This window comes from Mustela nivalis, assembly GCF_964662115.1.
Source record: "Mustela nivalis genome assembly, chromosome: 6".
In the NCBI taxonomy this organism is placed as follows: Eukaryota; Metazoa; Chordata; class Mammalia; order Carnivora; family Mustelidae; genus Mustela; species Mustela nivalis.
Genome location: NC_139025.1, coordinates 101,904,083 through 101,921,928, shown reverse-complemented (window position 1 = coordinate 101,921,928; position 17,846 = coordinate 101,904,083). Strand labels below are relative to the sequence as shown.

The window sequence follows — 17,846 nt, the reverse complement described above, 5'->3', positions numbered from 1 at the left end:
CCAGGGGAAAGGCTAGTATACCTAGTTAATGATATATACTGTACCTACTGAAAACCTGAACCAAGAAAAAGTGCTCTCTGTAGTCCTATGAGCCTAGAGTGACACACAGAATGGTTAAGAGTATGGATTCTGACACTGTAAACACTGGTTCTGCCATACGTGATCTGTGAGACTTAGGGAAAACTGTTTAACGACTCTATTCTATAATTTCCTTACTTGTAAACTGAAGATGATAATCATAGCACCTCTTTCAGAGGGCCGTGGTGGGAAATAAATGTGTTAAAATGATAAGCCTCGTGTTGCTCTGTGCAATACGTACTTTGAAGATGGAAAGGGACCGAACTTAAAGTGGGTTGGAGCAGACTTTTAATATTCTTAACGGGCTGCAAAGCAAAGGATCTGCCATTTTGCCATCCTGAGATGGGCAAGGGAGATTTGACAAAGACTGAAAGGCAGCAGTGGGAGAATGTTTTCAGAGAAATGGACTCACACTATACTCCCTGTTCTGTTTCTTGCTATCTCTTAGGCATTCTTCCTACCTCAGCACTTATAGACCCATTCATTTCTTTTTTAAACAACTGCTCAGTATTGCCTTGTATGGCCGCACTCAATATATTTTCATCCTCTAGTTTTTTCCGGATTTACTGAAAAAACAAAAACAAAAAAACAAAACTGACCTACATCACTGTATAAGTTGCCTTAAACTTTGATTTACATATATTGTAAAATGATCACTAACCCCTACTGGTGGACTCTGGAGTGTTTCTTCTTTCCTACAGTTACAAACAACACCGCACCAAATGTCCTTACACATTTATTTTTGCCCTAGCACTGCTATGATTTCTGTAGAAGATGTGGATTCTTCAAAATGGAGTGTAAAGTATATATACACCTAAAAAAATTCTGATGGCTCTGATCAAATTGTTTCAATATCTGGTCCCATTCCCCATTCCCACTGCATTTGTTTTCACAACTCTGTCTCTTTGTGCTTATTATTGTTATTTTTTAGATGAACTTTAGTATAATTTTGCAAAGTATTATATGGCCTTGTTTTTGAATTAATACAGCAACGAATCAAGTTCCATTGTCTGCCTTGAAAAATTCAGTCTGGTAGGGATGGGGGTGCAAAGAGGTATCCCGTGGCTGGGGGTAGTAGCTGCAAAATAAAGCAGTCACTCCATCAAGGCTATAGGGCTGGCACTGAAGGCTGGACCATGAGTTTTAGGAGCCCCCAGGAGAGAGCAGCACTGGGGTCTGAGACAATTAGGGAGGCCTCGGAAGAGGTTTCGTGCCCAGCCTTTGCACTGGTTCCAGAGCATTTTTTAGAACGCTGACTCACTGAATGCTCACGGTAGCCCTTAGCATTAGGTGGTATTATTATTTCCACCTTCCAGATGAGGAAACTGAGGCCTAGAGAATGAAAGTCTTGCCCAGCTCCAGCCTTTGAGCTCTTGGCTTCCCTTTTCCTCTCTGTTGATTGTACTTTCCCTATCCCTGCCTCAGGACAGTGCCCGTGGCGGGGTGGCCTTCTTAAAGAGGCTGGAACGCAGACCTCCCAGGCCACACCGCGCTGCCCCACCTCCGGGCCCACAACTCCCGGGCAAATGCACATTACCCTGGCCGGAACCCATCTCCGTCAATCGCCAAACTCTGAACAGCATTATTGTATCTTGGGCGCTCAGGCTGACGAAGGCCTGGGACTCTCCCGGGAGGTCCTTAGTGAAGGGGGAAGTCAGGAAAGTGGGAATTAAACTGGCAGCTCACCCGCCGATACCGAGTCCTGACATCCCAGCAACTCTGCCGCCTTTCACCCCGCCCCCCAGGGGCCAAGTCCTTGCCTGGCGGCCAACCGCCTGCGCTGCGATTCTGGGGAAAACCTCACAAAACAGAGTAGCAGGAAGCCGGCGTGGAGAACCAGCTCCGAGAGACTCGGAGGCTGCGGGCAGTCCCACTTCTCCGCGAGGCTCCTCGGTGGCAGGCGGACCCAGCCAAGCTCAGGTCAGACTGGCGTCTGTAATTCCCCGCAGCTGGCTCTCACGCTCCTCCCGCCTCGGTCGCGCTAGTGCGGGAGGTGGGGCGGAATAAGGTGCGCACACCTGGGACAATTACGGTATTTACCGCCGGCAGCTCTTGGCCGGCTCTGGCTCCCCCGTGTGTCGACCGCAGGAACTGCAGTTGGGCCGAACGGAGAAGTTGCGCAGCTGGAGAAGCTGCTTGAGCGGCCGCCGCCTGCCTTTCGCCCTCGTCTGGCTCCTCCAACCCCGCGTGCCTGCTTGCTCTGGTTTCTAGGGTTGCCCCCAAAGCGCTTTTCTTCCCGGAGAGCGCGCGCGCGCACCTGCAGCCGGGGTGCCCTAAGGACTCACACGGCAGCGCCACGTGGACCACCCAGTTCGCCTTCGGAGAGAGGCATGCGGGGATTTTACTCGCCTGTTTTCAGTGTGTCCTTGGGAGAGTCATTAACCTCTGCACTTCGCTTGCCTCCTCGGTAAAGTGGAGCTTAAATTTACTGGGTCTTACCTCACAGGGTTGTCCAGACGATTCAGCGGGTTAGGTGGCAGGTAATGATTACCACCATAATAAGTCACTCGCTGTGTGCCAGGGACGGCTTTAGGCATTTTGAAAGGACCCTATAGAAAAGTATCACCCATAGATGAAGAAATTGAGATTTAATGATTTGCCCAGAGTCACATGGCTGGAGAGTAGCAGAACGGCGACCAGACTCAGGAATATGAGTACACAAGGGATGGGAAGTGTGGGTGGGGTCCAAGGTTTGTAAGTTTAGGGGGGTGCCCAGAGGCCTGAAAATTAAAACAGCCAGCCTTCGTTAATCAATGCTTTCTTGCTCTAATGAATTATTCATCCCATCTTAGTATCATGCTTGCATGGGCAGGGAACTAAAAGACCATCCAGGCTGACTTCCTTGTGAAGATGGGGAGAGCCTTCTCCAGGGTCACATGGCTGGGCAGAGCAGAACAGAGCTGGACCTCAGTCCTAGCCCTATGCTGGGGCTGCTTCCCCCTTTCCTTCCCCTCTGGGTAAGCAACACTCAAACTACCCACTCCGTACTGGCACTTCTCCAGGGGCTGCCCACTGGCCACTCCTGACCTTACTTGGTAAGAACCTTCTGCCATTCCCCTCCTTCTCCCTTCTCCAGGCATTCCAGGCCTCTCTCCCCTGAAGGACTAATGGCTTCCAAGTGCTGACACATGACCAGTAAATATTTTGCCATTGTCTCTGTGTATTTAACTTTTTTCCTTTTGTTAGAATGGGGCTAGCTGGGGGACCTGGGTGGCTCAGTGGGTTAAGCAAGCATCTGCCTTGGGCTCAGGTCATGATCCCACTGCCTTTTGCTCAGGTTGTGATCCCAGGGTCCTGGGATCAAGCCCTGCATCAGGCTCCCTGCTCTGCCGGGAGCCTGCTTCTTTCCCTCTGCCGTTCCCTCTGCTTGTACTCTCTCACGCTCACTCTCTCTCACATAAATAAATAAATAAATAAATAAATAAATAAATAAAATCTTAAAAAAAAATGTGGGGCTAGCTATGGTAGCTACACTTGTGGTGAGCATAGTTTTATAAATTGTATAAACTCATCAGATTGAAATTAATGTAACATTGTGTGGCAGCTATCCTCAACTATACTCAACTATACAAAGAAGGAAAGAGAGAGAAAAGGGCTTATATATAAATATAATATATAATGAGTGATTTCTAGTGTCATCTTTGGGCATATGAATCATGGATGTATTTTTCCTTGTTTGTATTTTAAATTTTCTTTGGTAATGAACAAACATTACTTCATGAGTAAGACAAGAAATAAAACTTGTTTCAAAATCCTTTCAAGAAAAAGGCCAACAATAATAAAGAAAATGAGCTAGAAATGAGAATGGATTGTTCTCAGGAAAAAAATGAAAATGGTTTTTAAACATAGGCAAGATCACTGACTTTGTTCGTAATGAAAGAAATGCAAATTAAAATTACATACATGGGCTGCCTGCTCAGCAGGGAGTCTGTTTCTCCCTGTCCCTCTGTCCCTCCCCCTGGTCATGCTCTCTCTCTCTCTTTGTCAAATAAATAAAATATTTATTTTAAAAGATAAAATAAAAGATTTTATTTATTTATTTGACAGACAGAGAGCACAAGTAGGCAGAGAGGCAGGCAGAGAGAGTTGGGGGAAGCAGGCCAAGCAGAGAGCTCGATGTAGGACTCGATCCCAGGATCCTGGGATCATGACCTGAGCAAAAGGCAGTGGCTTAACCCACTGAGCCACCCAGGCACCCAAATAAAATCTTTTTAAAAAGTTATACTGAGTTACCATCTTTTACCTATCAGATTGGCACAAATCCAAGTTTGACAGGATGTCCTATTGGGAAAGTTGTGAGGAAACAGGCATTCTCATATGTTGCTGATGGAGTACAAAACAATACAGATTCTGTGGAGGGCATTTGGCAATTGCTAGCAAAATCACATTTGCATTTACCCTTTAACACAGCAACCCTGCTTCTAAGAATAGATCCCATAGATGCAGTGGTTAAAAAAAAAAAAAAGCCAAATGATAGATGCATGAGGCTATTCATTGTAACTCTACTATAATAGCCAAAGATTGGAAATAGGGCAGGTGGCCATCAGAAGGCACTGGTTGGCTAAGCCACACAATGGAGGACTCTGAGGCAGCAAAAAGAACAAGGAAGATCACAACAGACCATTGCAGAGAGATCACCTGGGTGGGTTTTTCGGTGGGTAAAGGATTTTTACAGTAAGCAAATCTGTAGAGATAGAGGGTAGATTAGTGGTTGCCTGGGGCTCTGGTGGTGACAGAGGTGGGGGCAGTGAGAGCTAAAAGGTATGGGGTTTCTTTTTTTGGTGATGAAAATGTTCTAAAATTGAATGGTGACGAGAATACAACCCTGAACAATACTAAAAACCACTGAATTGTACACTTATATGTGTGGATTGTATGGTGTGTTATATCTCAAACTTGTCAAAAAAAAAAAGGCAAAGTGAGACAACTGTGTATAATATGCTATTGTAGGAAAGGGAAAGTATATATCTATGTCATGTCACATATACATATATATGATTTAAATTAAACAATGTAAGGGTAAGCAACAACAACAGAAAAGGTTATTGTGTTGGTCAGGGTTCAGTTAGAGAGCAGAATCACTCTGAGATTACAGGATGGGGGCTTTATCATAGCAATGTGCTTTGCACGATTGTGGAAGGAGCTGGTGAAGACAGTGACTGCAAGGGGAGGGAATCAGAGGAGTCACTAGCCGGTCAGTCTGAGAAACCCAGTATGTCTAGCTGCCCAAATGGATCCACAGCGGAAGGTGCAGGGGCCTCTGTTGGAAGCTGTGGGTCTGCCTCTGAGCATCATTGGTAGCCAGGGGCTGCTTTGGTCAGGAGGATCATTAGAGGGGAAGAAAAACTAGATGTGAATGAAGGAGAGCAAGAACCAACTGGAAACTACTGGGCTATGACAACTGACCGTGACAATCTTCAGAGACTTGACTTTGAAACTATAAATATTTTACATAATTATTAAACAAAATTAACATTTAAAAAAGCAAAAATGAAACAAACTTCTGATTTTTTTTCTCCAAACCTATGCTATGTTGAGTTGGTGACATAACCACACAGGTAGGAACTATCCCAAGTGATCTCAAAACAGTAATGTGATTATAAGCCCTTAGTGGGATATATTCAAATGACAAGAAAATCCTTTTTAAGTAGGCTTCACGCCTATCAAGGAGCCCAACATGAGGCTTGAACTCAAGACCCTGAGATCAAGACCTGACCTGGGATCAAGAGTCAGACCGACTGAACCACCCAGGCACGCTCCCTCTGCCCCCTTTTCAAGTAAACCTTTCATTCAACATGGGGCTGAAACTCACAACCCTGAGATCATGAGCTGCACGCTCTAGGGACTGAGGCAGCGAGGGGCCCCAACAAGACAAACTTTTAAAAATACTTCAACAGTGTTCAGGAATCATATTGTTGGTTTTTATGTTGGAATTGTTATTCTGAAACTTTTGTGAGTATATTGTGGTTAAAGTGAACGACGAATTATGTTGCCATCACTGAGAAGTGGGACTTCCAACATAGGAGAAAGAAAATACAGATGTAATTTTTATAACATTAGGTAAAAACCCTGTTGTCTTGAATTTGAGCTTATAGTCATTCAGTGATGAGTATGAACTAGTGATGCATTTTATCAGGAAACAAACAAATGAGACATTTCCTAGCTCTATCCACTGGAAGTTCCTAGAAATAAGACCAACCCAGTAGCAATGATCATCCCTAGTGCCCAGACTGTGGTCTCTCGATATCTTTCCTGCTAAAAGGACCCAAGACTCCTTGGGTCTAGAAATGGCTGATTCTAGGTCTGGGGCTGGGAATGGGCTGGATCAACCTGGAGTATCTTGTCACACCAGAAGCAGGGAAGCTGTTAAAGACTACTGTGGTTGACACAAAAAGGTTTAGTCTCTGGTTTGGCCAAAGAGGCCATAATTTGAGCGTCAATAAGGAAAATAACTTCAGAGGATTAAACACAGTGAATATGGGCGAATATAAATTTACTTCAATATAATGCAGGGGAAAGAAGGATGTTAACCAAGACAGTTAGCAGCTGAACCTGGATGATAGATATACGGGGTTCATCATATTATTTGCTCTACTTTTATGTATATTTAAATTTTTTATAGTATTCTTTTTTTTTTTTTTTACAAAATTCCTATCTCTTAGATAAGGCAAATATGGCAAAATTATATGTGATACTATTCTTTCAACTTTTCTGTAGATTTGAAAATTTTCTAAGTAAAACATTAAGAGAAAAAAAAAAATCTGTCTTGATACTTTTGCCTCAGCAAGAAGCCTCAAATCTCAGACCTAGGGTCCAATGCCTTGGAAAATAATGCAAGTCTTTTTTTTTTTTAAGTGGGAAGGAATTCAGGAAAGTTCAGATTGTTAAAAAAGAAAACCATAGGCCCAAGATGGTGTCACTTTTGCTCAGTCAAGACACCAAACAGCAGCTGAATACCTAACCTAAGTGCAGTTTCAACCTCCTGCAGAAACATAGTCTCTGTTAAATCAGTCAGGGATTTTCTGGTCAGCACCAATGAGGTAAATCTGTCACATGAGCCCTCTCCTTGCTTCCAGCAATCCTTTCTTTTCTTTTGTGAGTAACGTCCTTGTCCCACCCGCCTTCCTGTACAAATGACAGACAAAGCACATGTCTCCCTTCATTGATGGAAGCCTTGAACATGTAGGTTTGAAGTTCCAAGTGGTCCTTGCAAGGAGTCCAGATACTGTTAGGTTTTCCTCCTAGCTCTGACCTTGCTGGATTTGGGGACTGCTACATTTGGTGCTCTGAGACCATAACATTTCTCTCAGTTCCAAAGAGCTACTAAAAATGGAGCCTAAGTTCTGGGTTGTGAGGCAGCTCCCTGAGGCAAAAGAATCAAGACAAAGACATGATTTTCTCTCTCTCTCTCTCCTTTTTTTTTTTTTTTTTTTTTTTTACAATTTTATTTATCTATTAGAGAGAGATCATGAGCAGGGGGGAAGGGAAGAGGGAGAAGCAGACTCCCTGCCCAGCATGGAGTCCAATGTGGGATTCCATCCCAAGACCCTGGGATCATGATCTGAGGCCAAAGGCAAAAGAGGCTTAACCTCCTGAGCCACCCAGGTGCCCCGATTTTTTTTCTCTTAATTTTTACTTAGGAAAATTTCAAATCTACAGAAAAGTTAAAAGAATAGTACCATATATTAATATTTTACCATAGCTGCCTTATCTAAGAGATAAGAATTTTGTAAAAAAAAAAAAAAAAAAATTACTGTAGGGGCGCTTGGGTGGCTCAGTGGGTAAAACCTCTGCCTTCAGCTCAGGTCATGATCCCAATGTCCTGGGCTTGAGGCCCGAATCAGGCTCTCTGCTTGGCGGGGAGCCTGCTTCCTCCTCCTCTCTCTCTCTGCCTGCCTCTCTGCCTACTTGTGATCTCTGTCAAATAAAATAAACATTTTTTTTTAAATTACTGTAGAAAATTTCAAATATACATAAACATAGAGCAAATAATATGATGAACTCCATGCTAGTCTGGTGTTCCGTTTGAGTATGAAATGATGAGCAATGAACTCTGAATAGGAATAGGGAGACCCAGTGTTATTTGTGTGTCCCAGAGTTACAGATTGTGACTGCTCGGGAGGCAGAGGCTGCTCGAAGAGGGACAGTGTGGGTAGCGATGGCAAAACTAACATTGGAAGATGCACACTTAAGCCGGTCCAAAAATGACAAAGAACTAATTGTGGAAAAGGAAATGTCAAGTGCAAAGATCCTGAGGCAGGTCAGGGAAAATTTCATTCTGCTGAAAGGAATTTAACAAGTTTAATTTTATTGTTTTTTCCTCCCCCAGGGAAAGAGGGCTTCAGCTACCTTCATTTGACTCAATCTGTTCTTGACTGATTGATTTGTTGATTAGGTTCTTCTTATCTCTTCACTCAGGCAAAGCTGCCCTGCGGGCAAGGCATCCTGTGACTGGAACCAAAACTACCACCCCCTCAAGCAATAAGGATTGCCCTGGTGACTGCAAGCCTCCAAGACCAACCCCACAACAGTGACTGACCTGACCTTTACTGCCCACCTGCACGTACCCACTGACTTTTGCCCCACATTTTCCTTATTTAAACTTACAAGTATTCTCAGCACTAAGATTGGTCTGTGGGTTGCTGGCCTGTGGTCTTCTGGGTGTTGGCCTCACGGAAATTAATTCCATTCTGGTTTCATTCTCGGTCATTTCTCTGCCTCTGGATTTTGTCAGTGGCCAGGGGACGAATCTGGTCTGCTTGGGACCCCTGGAGTCAGGTGCCCTCACACCTTTAGGCCCCAGCTACATGAGGACTGGAAAAAAAAAAAAAAAAAGACATTTGAAATGATGTGCATCATTACTAAGCTAAATAGAGCTCATAAATGAGTATCATTGACGTTATTTTTCCACAGTCAAACCAAGTTTTCCATCACTTTGATATTTCCACCTTGTTTCTAGTAGATGTTAAGGTCAATCACGTGCCTCTGTCACACAAACTCGTACAGGTCCTGTAGCCACCTCACATGCCCTACCCCCAGCCCTAGCACTATGCTCTCAGGCTCTCTCTCCACCTCTGTTGACTGTGATGGTCTCTGATTTACCTCTTCTGTCCCCCAACCCCACAGTCCCTTTAGCATTAGGGAAGCAGCATGTGTGTGTGGAACTGTCTTCTTTGAGAATGACCTGGGGATCATCAGAGTGAGCGAGCACTTGAGTGAGTAAGGGGGTGTGTATGTGGTGTGTGGGGGGTGAGATTGAGGGCTGGAGAAGCAGGGTGAAAGTGGGCTCTGCATACCATCAGGGAAGGAAAAAGGCAGAGCCAGGGTTTGGTTCCCCCAGCTACCTTCCTCCAAATATCCCCCCCAAGATAGAGTGGTATGAACACCTAAGGCTCTGGGGCCTTGTCCAAAGTGGCCCATCAGATTTTGCATCTTACTCCCTTGTTCATTGAACCATGGTAGTTTTAATAAAAATGCAACTTTTCTACCCTTTCCCAGTCATCGTGCAAAATTTAAGTCCCGACGATGGCTTCCTGTACTCTTCATTCTCACTGTGTATCCCAAGATATGAGTATCCTAGTTGAGATGCAAAAAGCAGCAGCCACTTCATTCTGCCAGCCCAGAGCTATGGCTATCACTGACGGCAAGTGGGCAGGTGTGCCAGCCACCCGCTCCCTGGCACCTCTGTATCCATCTGGGAGGCCAGGGCTTAGAGAGAGAAACTGCCTGATGCCTGTGGCTTTGACTCCATCAGAATCTTCTCAGCCTGCTGGATGCTCAGGTTCTGGCTCTTGAACGAGACCACCTTGAATGAGAAGCCTGGCTCTGCCCTTTACCGATGTGAGTAGGGAGAATTATTTACTCTCTTGTGCTTCAGTTCAGTCTCCATAATATGGTGATGCCCATTTCACATAGGATGGTTTGGGGTACAAAATGAGATAATTCACACAAAGTGCTTAGCTTGAAGCTCACTAAGCGTTACTTATTATCATTATGTTATTATTCCCAAAGGCCATCCCAAATACTTCCTCCTCCAGGAAGACTCTTTGAACTTACAATAATGACTGAAAATTATTACCAGAGAACTAGGGGGGGGTTCCTTGTCTTGGGGTAGAGATGCCTGGGACTCCAGGATCCCTAAATCTAAAGGGCCGTAAACGCCTTCAAGCCAAAAAGGCAAAGAAGAGAAGACATGGACAGCCCCCAGGGGTCTGAAGTGCAACCCATTCTGATATGTTTAATGTGTATCTTTTTGTTTGTGTCTTTGCAATCTCTATTGTCTTGTGTGTATGCATTTATTGATATTGTGTTATAGTTCTCACTGGGTTGTACTTTTTCAGCTCAGCAGTGGGTGTTTAAATCTGTGTTGTGAACACACCTGGTTGTAGAGGGTGCTTTTAGATAACAGGCTTGAGCAAGGCCAACCCCCCCCCCCCCACCACCACCACCAAGGACCACCAGGCTGAATGCAGACAGGCTCATTAAGTGACCCACCTCCAAATAGCCCTAAGGCATCAACGTGCTACTTAAAACCAGGCACAATTACCAAAAAAGGGAAAACTCCTATACGTCCCCATACTTCCTCACTCCGCCCTATAACTATAGGTTCTTGCCACCACATGTGGTGTCCCCTTTATTGTCCTTGCAATGTATCCAATAAAGTTCTCTCTATTTTGTTCTGCCTTGGTGAATTCTTTCAGGGCCTGCGTCCCCAGCCCGCACCCAGTCCCCAAGCTGCATCCTGGTTCCTCATTTCTCTAGTTGCATAGTCACACTTTACCCACCCACTCCCTCAGTGCAGAAGCTCAAGTCTCCTTCAACTTCCAGCCACCACGAAACAAGGCAGCAAGAAATGTCCTTTTTTTTTTTTTTTTTAAGATTTTATTTATTTATTTGACAGAAATCACAAGTAGTCAGAGAGGCAGGCAGAGAGAGAGAGAGAGGGAAGCAGGCTCCCCGCTGAGCAGAGAGCCCGATGCGGGACTCGATCCCAGGACCCTGAGATCATGACCTGAGCCGAAGGCAGCGGCTTAACCCACTGAGCCACCCAGGCGCCCCAAGGAATGTCCTTTTACATGTCCTTTTCTGAGACTGGAAGGGAAAAGCTGCATTCTAGGGTCAAAGTTCGCTGTGTTCAGTTTCCCTCATGACTACGGGACTGTTTTCCAGAATAACTCCCACCATCCGTCCACCTGGCTGTGACAGCTCCTCGCTGCTGCCAAGGTTTGGAATTATCCAGCTTTCTGATTTTGCCAGTCTAATTGGTGTGATACCTCATTGTCATTTTAACTTGTATTTTTCTGATCATGAATAAATCTGCCCATCTCTTCATATGCTTACAGGCTTGCTGGGGTGTCTGTGGAGTCTGACTTTCAGTGTCTGGTGGCAGCTGAGCAGGCTCCTGAGCGCCGAGGATGGGGCCTGCAGGAGGCCTTACACGAATGTCCAGGGCCGAGGAGGCTGGGGCAGCTCCTTGGGCAGACACGCCTACGGGGACCTAAGGAGCCCGGAGTGGCCCCGCTCCGCTGGCCTCCCGTGTGAAAGGCGCGGAGCGGTGGGCAGGTCGAGGGAGCCGGAGGAGGCACCTTCATTCTGGTTCGGGATGTGGGGAGAGGCCGCAGCAGCTGCACCCACGTCGTGCTCCAGGGTCCAGGCAGGACCGAAAGCTCCGGAGAGGCGGCCGCCGCGCGCACCTCCGCGCTCCCGGTAGCCCCCGCGTCCCGACCCCTGCTCAGCGCCTCCTCCCCTCGGCTCGCGGCGCCGCGCCCACGCGGACACGCGGCGGGGCAGAAGCGCGCGCCTGGGCTGCGGAACCGCGGCATGGAGGAGCCCCTGGCGTGGGAGACCGACGGCCGTGAGTCGGCCGCGCGGTGGGGTCTGGGGGCGGACGCGGGCAGAGCCCAGGGGAGTCCCGCACGCCCGCGGGGGTGCAGGAATCCGCGATTGGCGCTGTCCGCGCGGCCACCTCGGTCATGGGCTTCTCTATGGCGTCCAAAGGAACGCGCACGGGACCAGGGGGAGGGATACTGGCCGCGCGTCCGGGACTCGGCGGCGCCACGGGTCCGAGGAGCAGGGAGCTGCCGCCGCGGAGACAGTAGCTAGAGGTTTATGCGAATAAGGTCATGCGATCCTGTATTGAGTACTTAATTTGTGTGCTAGGCCGAGCCAGGGCAGGGATGCTATTTGATCTTCACAGACGCCCTGCGGGTTGGATCTATTGTTATGGCCATTTTGCAGAAGAGAAAGCCGAGGCACAGGATGGTTAAATAAGTTAGCCAAGGTCACACAGCCTTTAAGTGGTAGAAACGCTGAAGGCCCCTGCTCTCCCAGAATGCTGGGGTTGGGTAGGGGAATGAAGGCTATACCGCATGGGGAAACTGAAAACCAGAGGAGCTGTGGTGTGCCGCAGGTGGGATGAGCTCACGGCACAGCATTCCTCACGGAGTATGCTCAGTGCCAGGGCCTCTAGGCCGGGTAGCGGCATCCGGTGGGCATGTGGGCATCAGCCAGCCTAAGAGGCTTTGGCTGCACTCCCTGGGAGAGAGGGAGGAGGACTGGGCTAGTGTCCTCCCTGGGATGGGTGGGGGACGGTGAGGGGCTCTATAGAGGTGCTGTTTCAAAGGGTGCAGGGTTCTTCCTGGGTCAGAGGATGACTTGAGTGGCCCTTAAAGAATGTGCAGCTATGGAGTATTGGGATGTGTGGGAGGGAATTCTGGGCAGAGGAGGCAGCATGGGAAAGGTCTCCAAGGCCAGAGCACAGTGTGTATTGGATGTGGACAGAAAGAAGATGCATGGGTTGAGGTGGATGGAAGGGATGAGATTACGCCTGATGAGTGCCTTGCAGGGTCTGCTTGCTCTCACTCACACTCAGTGCCCCTTTGCCAACACAAACCAGGCCACTTCCAGACTTCAGCTAAGAGAAAGAGAATCAGAGCTGGAAGAGATCTGTACAGATGATTTTCTTCACCTTCCTGCAGTTTTACAGCTGAAGAAACCGAGGCATCCAAGGGGTACATGGTTAGCCTGGGATCCTGCTGCTAGAAAGTGGCACAGTGGGTACCAGAATCCCCGCTTCTCTAAGCTCACACCTGAAGTGGAGCTCTTTTCCCCAACCTAGATCCTGGTGTTGTTCAGCCAAGAGGTTAAGGAAACAAAAGCTCAGGACTTAGTGCTTCCTGAAGGTATTTGAGATCCAAGAGGGATTCTTCCAGTAAAGCCCTCTCTTCCCCTATAGGAAAGGCACCCTCTTTAGAGGTGGGAAAGGGCGGAGCTAGCAATGGAGACCGCACTTGGAAGGTGGTGTTTTCTCCCTCCCCTGAAATATTGACCTGAAGCTGCCTCCCGCTCAGTGCCTCCCTCCCACCATTTACCTGAGCTTGTGGTTTGATTTTCCAGGGGACTAATGAGTCTTAACTGGGAGAGCATCTTATAGTTGAAAGGCCCCTGAAGAGATTTAATGATTTGTATGTCATTCATTCATTCAACAGATGTGTGCCAGGGCCCGAATTTGGGGATATAGCAGTTAACAAATCAGACAAAAATCTCCCCTGTCATGGCTTATAACAGTGGGGGAGGGGGAGAAGACAGTGAACCTAGTTAAGTATGTAAGTATAGCATATGTCTGTGGTAAGGGGTGCTATGGAGAAAAAGAATGTAGGGAGGTGGCTTGGGAGGATGCTTTCCTTGGTTGGGATTTCTTGGACCCTGAATTGAAAGAAGCCCCAGCTGGAGGGACACCAGAATGTATTCTCTGACCCTTTACCTTACAGGATTCATAGTGATGATGATGTTGGCACTATTTGCTAGATACCATAATAGGGGCTTTTCATATCTTATATCTAATCATTACTACAATCCTACAGGGCAGCTCACGTTCCCCATTTTGCAGATGAGGGAACTGAGCCACAGGATAATTAAATCACAAGGCCGGGAGACCTGGAAGTGACTCGCCAGAGTTGAACCTAGAGCCATGTGATTGCCCTGGGCCAGCAGCTCCCGAAGACCCTAGGTTGTATCTGTAAGGCCTCGAAAAACCCAAGACCCTCTCCATATCTGGAAAGCATATCTGGAAAATGGATGGCAGGCTTATCTGTCACTGAGCTCATGCTAGCCTTCCCTGCCCAAACACTGGACACCTCTCCTTAGATATACAAAGGGGCTGAATCTGGACATTCACATTGGACCAGACACACAGGATGTGGGTTTGGCAGCAATCAGACCACAGATTATCTGTCCTGTAATGACCATGCAAAGGTCTAGCAAATATTTGTGCCTTGTGCTAGTATGTCTAAGCCTTTCTGGGGGAGGGACAGGCATCTATTAGTCTGCTATGTGTCACTCATAGAAAGAAAGTTTTATGGATCCCTCCCTGCTGTGAGCTGTAGGTGGGTCAGCAAAGGTCAGATGTGGCCAAGGTCACCAAGGAGTTTGCGGTCCAGCCAAGAACGCCAGACATGCTCACAAGCCAAGAGCAGTCAGGATGATGGCAGTGTGGGGGTCTGGTGAGATGAGCCCAGGATGTCACCAGGCCTGGGTCCTCCAGGCCTGGCCACCACCCTCTGAACCCACCACTGTCCCTGGCAGACCTCAGAGCTCTCTATAGTCTGAGGTAATGATGCAGTGTTGAGGCAAGGGGAGCCCTGAGAGAAGGTAAATCAGGGTGGGCCACATGGCTGTATGTGAGAGGTGATGGCTGGTCAGGATTGGGGATGAAGGGAGAAGAAATGGAGGGACAAGGACAAAGAAGCCAGGTGAGCGTGCCTCTGGCCTTGCCCGAGCCTGATGAAGTAGGTGGCTCAGTACCTCCTGGCTGCCTTCTTCACTGGACACAGCCAGAGAAAAGGTAGTTATTAACTCCAGTGGGAATGAATTCCATCCCTTCCTTAAGAGCTGCTCTTGGGGTCATGAAAACTGGATGATGGGGGACCTCTGTGGGCCGTGATGGGCACATACCTGGCTCCCGTGGACAGTCTTACTGTCCCATCTTTAGGGTTTTGCTAAGTCCTGGTTATGTGGACTTGGGGTGAATTAGTGAAGAAGAGCAGCTTGTCTGGGGAAGTCCCTAACATCCGAAGGGAGGAGCGGCATCTCCACCTGAGTCCGAGTCCGAGCTGGAAGAACCCCTGCCAGGGAAACATTCCAGGCAGGGAGGAGCTGTTCACCCTTCCTCCTCACGCCGTGTGAGGACCCTGCCCCTCATCCCTCATCCCCTTTTCTGCCCCTTAGTGCTTCCTATGGAGAGGCAGCTCCATGAGGCCGCCCGACGGAACAACATCGGGAGGATGAAGGAACTGATGGAGAGGAGAGTCAACGTCAGGGCCAGAAACCACGTTCGTAAAGGGGCTCTTCCCAATCGGGAGGCTTGGATAGGAATAGTGCCTGCCGCAGTGATCACAGTGACAATTCCACACGGGAGAAACAGTTCATGGAGCCCAAGGCAGAAGCATTTGCATGTTTTAACTTGGGGGAGGCTCAGATTGTCCACATTGTCTCAAGGTCTTAGCAGTCTTACCTGAGGTCAGGGTTAGGCCTCCCAGCTGGGCTTGGGCAATTTGAGATCTTATACTCTTAACTCCTGTCACCCATCTGAAAGGCACACCCAAGGAACAAAGATTAGAGTCAGGAGGGCAGGGGTTGAAGGCCAGGAGACAGATGGACAGACAAATGGACAGAGAGGGGCAGAAGCCTGGAGGAACAAAGATGGAGTGGTGCCCGTGATTAGAAGTCCAGGAGTCCAAGACTATGAGAGGCCAGACCAAAAGAGGCTGAGCATGTGTGAGGAAGCAATTTAGCAGTTCAGTTTTCTGAGCACCCACTGAGTGTGTAAAACTGTTGTGGGCCTAGGTGATCCCCAGGGGTCAAAGACCAGGTAGGGAGGCAGACCCAGCCCATGGATCAGGCCGCAGGGCAGGCTACACTTGGGGTGGTCCATAGCCCTGCTGGAGGAGGAGGTGGGGAGAAAAGCCATTCCTTCGGACAGGGGCGGGGTAGTGGGGGAGACACTGGTGAGAGACCCGGGTGCCATGCAGGGTAGCTTCTCTCTTCCTTGGGCTTCTGGGTTCCAGGCTTGTCTTAGAGGAGATGCTGGCCTGGGTGGGAGGTCAGTGGAGGCTGAAGGGGTTGGATGCAGGATTCCTGACTGTAGCAGAGGCTGCTCTGTATGGGGTGACATGACAGGTGTGTGACCTGGGTCTTCCGAGCTTGTCCAAGGCTCAGTAATAGTAACAGGAATTCTCAGGTGCATCTGGTGCGGTTTGGTTTTCAGAGCACTCCGCCACCTGTTTCCTGGTGGTCCTCCCTCAGCCCTGGAGAGGTGGGGGAGGCAGGAAGTGTCGGTCCTATTTGTAGATCAAGACAGGCACAGATGAGTATAGCAAGTCACCTTAGCAAGTCACTATACAAAACAGCGTTTTATTCATAACTGGAGCCCCAGTATCCACTGGACAAACACTTGCACAGAAACAGGGACTTGTAGGATGACAGGATACTAAGGCCAGATCCATTCATTCATCCGTCCATTCATTCATTCATTCATTCGGTCAGTCCGTTATACTAAAGGGCTCCCCCTGGGTCGACACTTTGCTAGGTGCTGGGGACCAAGCAGAGCCCACAGCAGATGTGGTTCCTGAGCTCTTGGAGCTGACTGGTTGGGGAGAAGACACAGTGAACAGAGTCTCACAAACAGTTCATTCCCACTGTGATAAGCTGAGAGCATGTGGAGGCCAGAGGGAGCCCGTCCCCCCTGCTGCAGTCAGGCAAGGCTTCTCAAGGAAGTGGGATTTTTGCCAGGTGAAGACAGGCAGAGGGGACAGTAGGGGCAGAAGCTCTGAGGAAGAAAGACCATACAGAAAATTAGTGTTTCCTTTTGTTGTCCCCTGATAAGCTAAAAACTACGGTTCGTGGGCTGGCGGAGGCAGGATTCCCCCAGTCTTGCTCAGATGTGCTGAGGCCAAAGACCCTGATGACTTCCAGGGTGGTCTCACCACGGGGTGCAGGATCAGGCCCCTTCAGCCCATTCTGAAGGAAGGAGGGGACAGAACCCAGGCAGTCGGGGGGCCCTCAAGGACTAGGGCAGTAATCTTCTGACAAGTGGCTGTCCAGCAGGAGCAAAGACAGGGCAATGGGGAGTAGTCTGGCATTTCTGAGTTGTGGTGGGCAGGGCCTAGGGTCAGGAGTTTGTCCCAAGAGCTGTGGGAAGCTCTGAAGTTTTAGTGGGGGATGGATGGGTGTAGTCATGGTGTCTGACTACATTCGTTTCAGCTGCTTCCATGTGGAGGAGGAGGAGGGGGCCTGAGTGTCACCACCAGATCGGCTGTCCTGCAGCTGGAGAGATGGGGGGTGGGGTGGGGGACTGGCCAGGCAGGCAGCTGGTGCCTCAAGCTCTCCTGTCCCTCCTGGCAGGTAGGCAGGGTGGCCCTGCACTGGGCTGCAGGCGCCGGGCACGAGCCAGCTGTGCGGCTGCTCTTGGAGCACAAGGCTGCTGTGGACGACGAGGATGCGGTATGGGACCCTCATGCAGGCGCCCCTGTGCCTGTGTGCGTGTCTGTCTGTCTGTGTGTCCCAGAGTCAGGGAGGAGCACCAGCGCTCCCTCTGGGTCTGAGTCCACGGTCATGGTGGAGGGTGCGCTGATCCGCAAACACAGGACCCAGGGTGGACAGGGAATCCATCTTCAGGGGCCAGTGACACACACAGACCAGTTTCCCCCTGTACAGCCCTAAAGATCTCTCCATTTTCTAGAGTTTTGTAGTTCTCAGAGAGCCTTTTCAGT

The 17,846-nt window shown here is 48.7% G+C and overlaps 2 protein-coding genes and 1 long non-coding RNA gene across 19 annotated transcripts in view; 2 read left to right on the top strand and 1 right to left on the bottom strand.

Annotated features, from left to right (window-relative positions):
• The window catches only part of PIF1 (PIF1 5'-to-3' DNA helicase), a 71,624-nt gene extending 69,238 nt beyond the window's left edge, over positions 1–2,386 (bottom strand). Inside the window, exon 1 of one of the 4 annotated variants that reach the window (XM_082737201.1) lies at positions 2,097–2,386. The gene's annotated coding sequence lies outside the window, so the exon portion shown is untranslated. Of the gene's footprint in view, positions 1–1,764 lie in introns of all 4 variants that reach the window. The other 3 variants (XM_082737200.1, XM_082737199.1, XM_082737198.1) reach the window with 3 other exon arrangements.
• Positions 1,888–8,968, top strand: LOC309867958. The gene is made up of 2 exons (XR_014313419.1): positions 1,888–1,998; positions 8,497–8,968. It is a non-coding gene; the product is annotated as an uncharacterized lncRNA (long non-coding RNA).
• A 2,571-nt stretch (positions 8,969–11,539) lies between these two features.
• ANKDD1A (ankyrin repeat and death domain containing 1A) overlaps positions 11,540–17,846 on the top strand; it is a 47,218-nt gene continuing 40,911 nt past the window's right edge. For 11 of the 14 annotated variants that reach the window (XM_082737176.1, XM_082737174.1, XM_082737183.1 and 8 more), the window contains exons 1-3: positions 11,872–13,130; positions 15,304–15,407; positions 17,479–17,577. In XM_082737176.1, coding sequence (XP_082593302.1) covers positions 12,761–13,130; positions 15,304–15,407; positions 17,479–17,577 — 573 coding nt within the window. In that variant the 5' untranslated portion in view covers positions 11,872–12,760. Of the gene's footprint in view, positions 13,131–15,303; positions 15,408–17,478; positions 17,578–17,846 lie in introns of all 14 variants that reach the window. The other 3 variants (XM_082737175.1, XM_082737173.1, XM_082737178.1) reach the window with 3 other exon arrangements.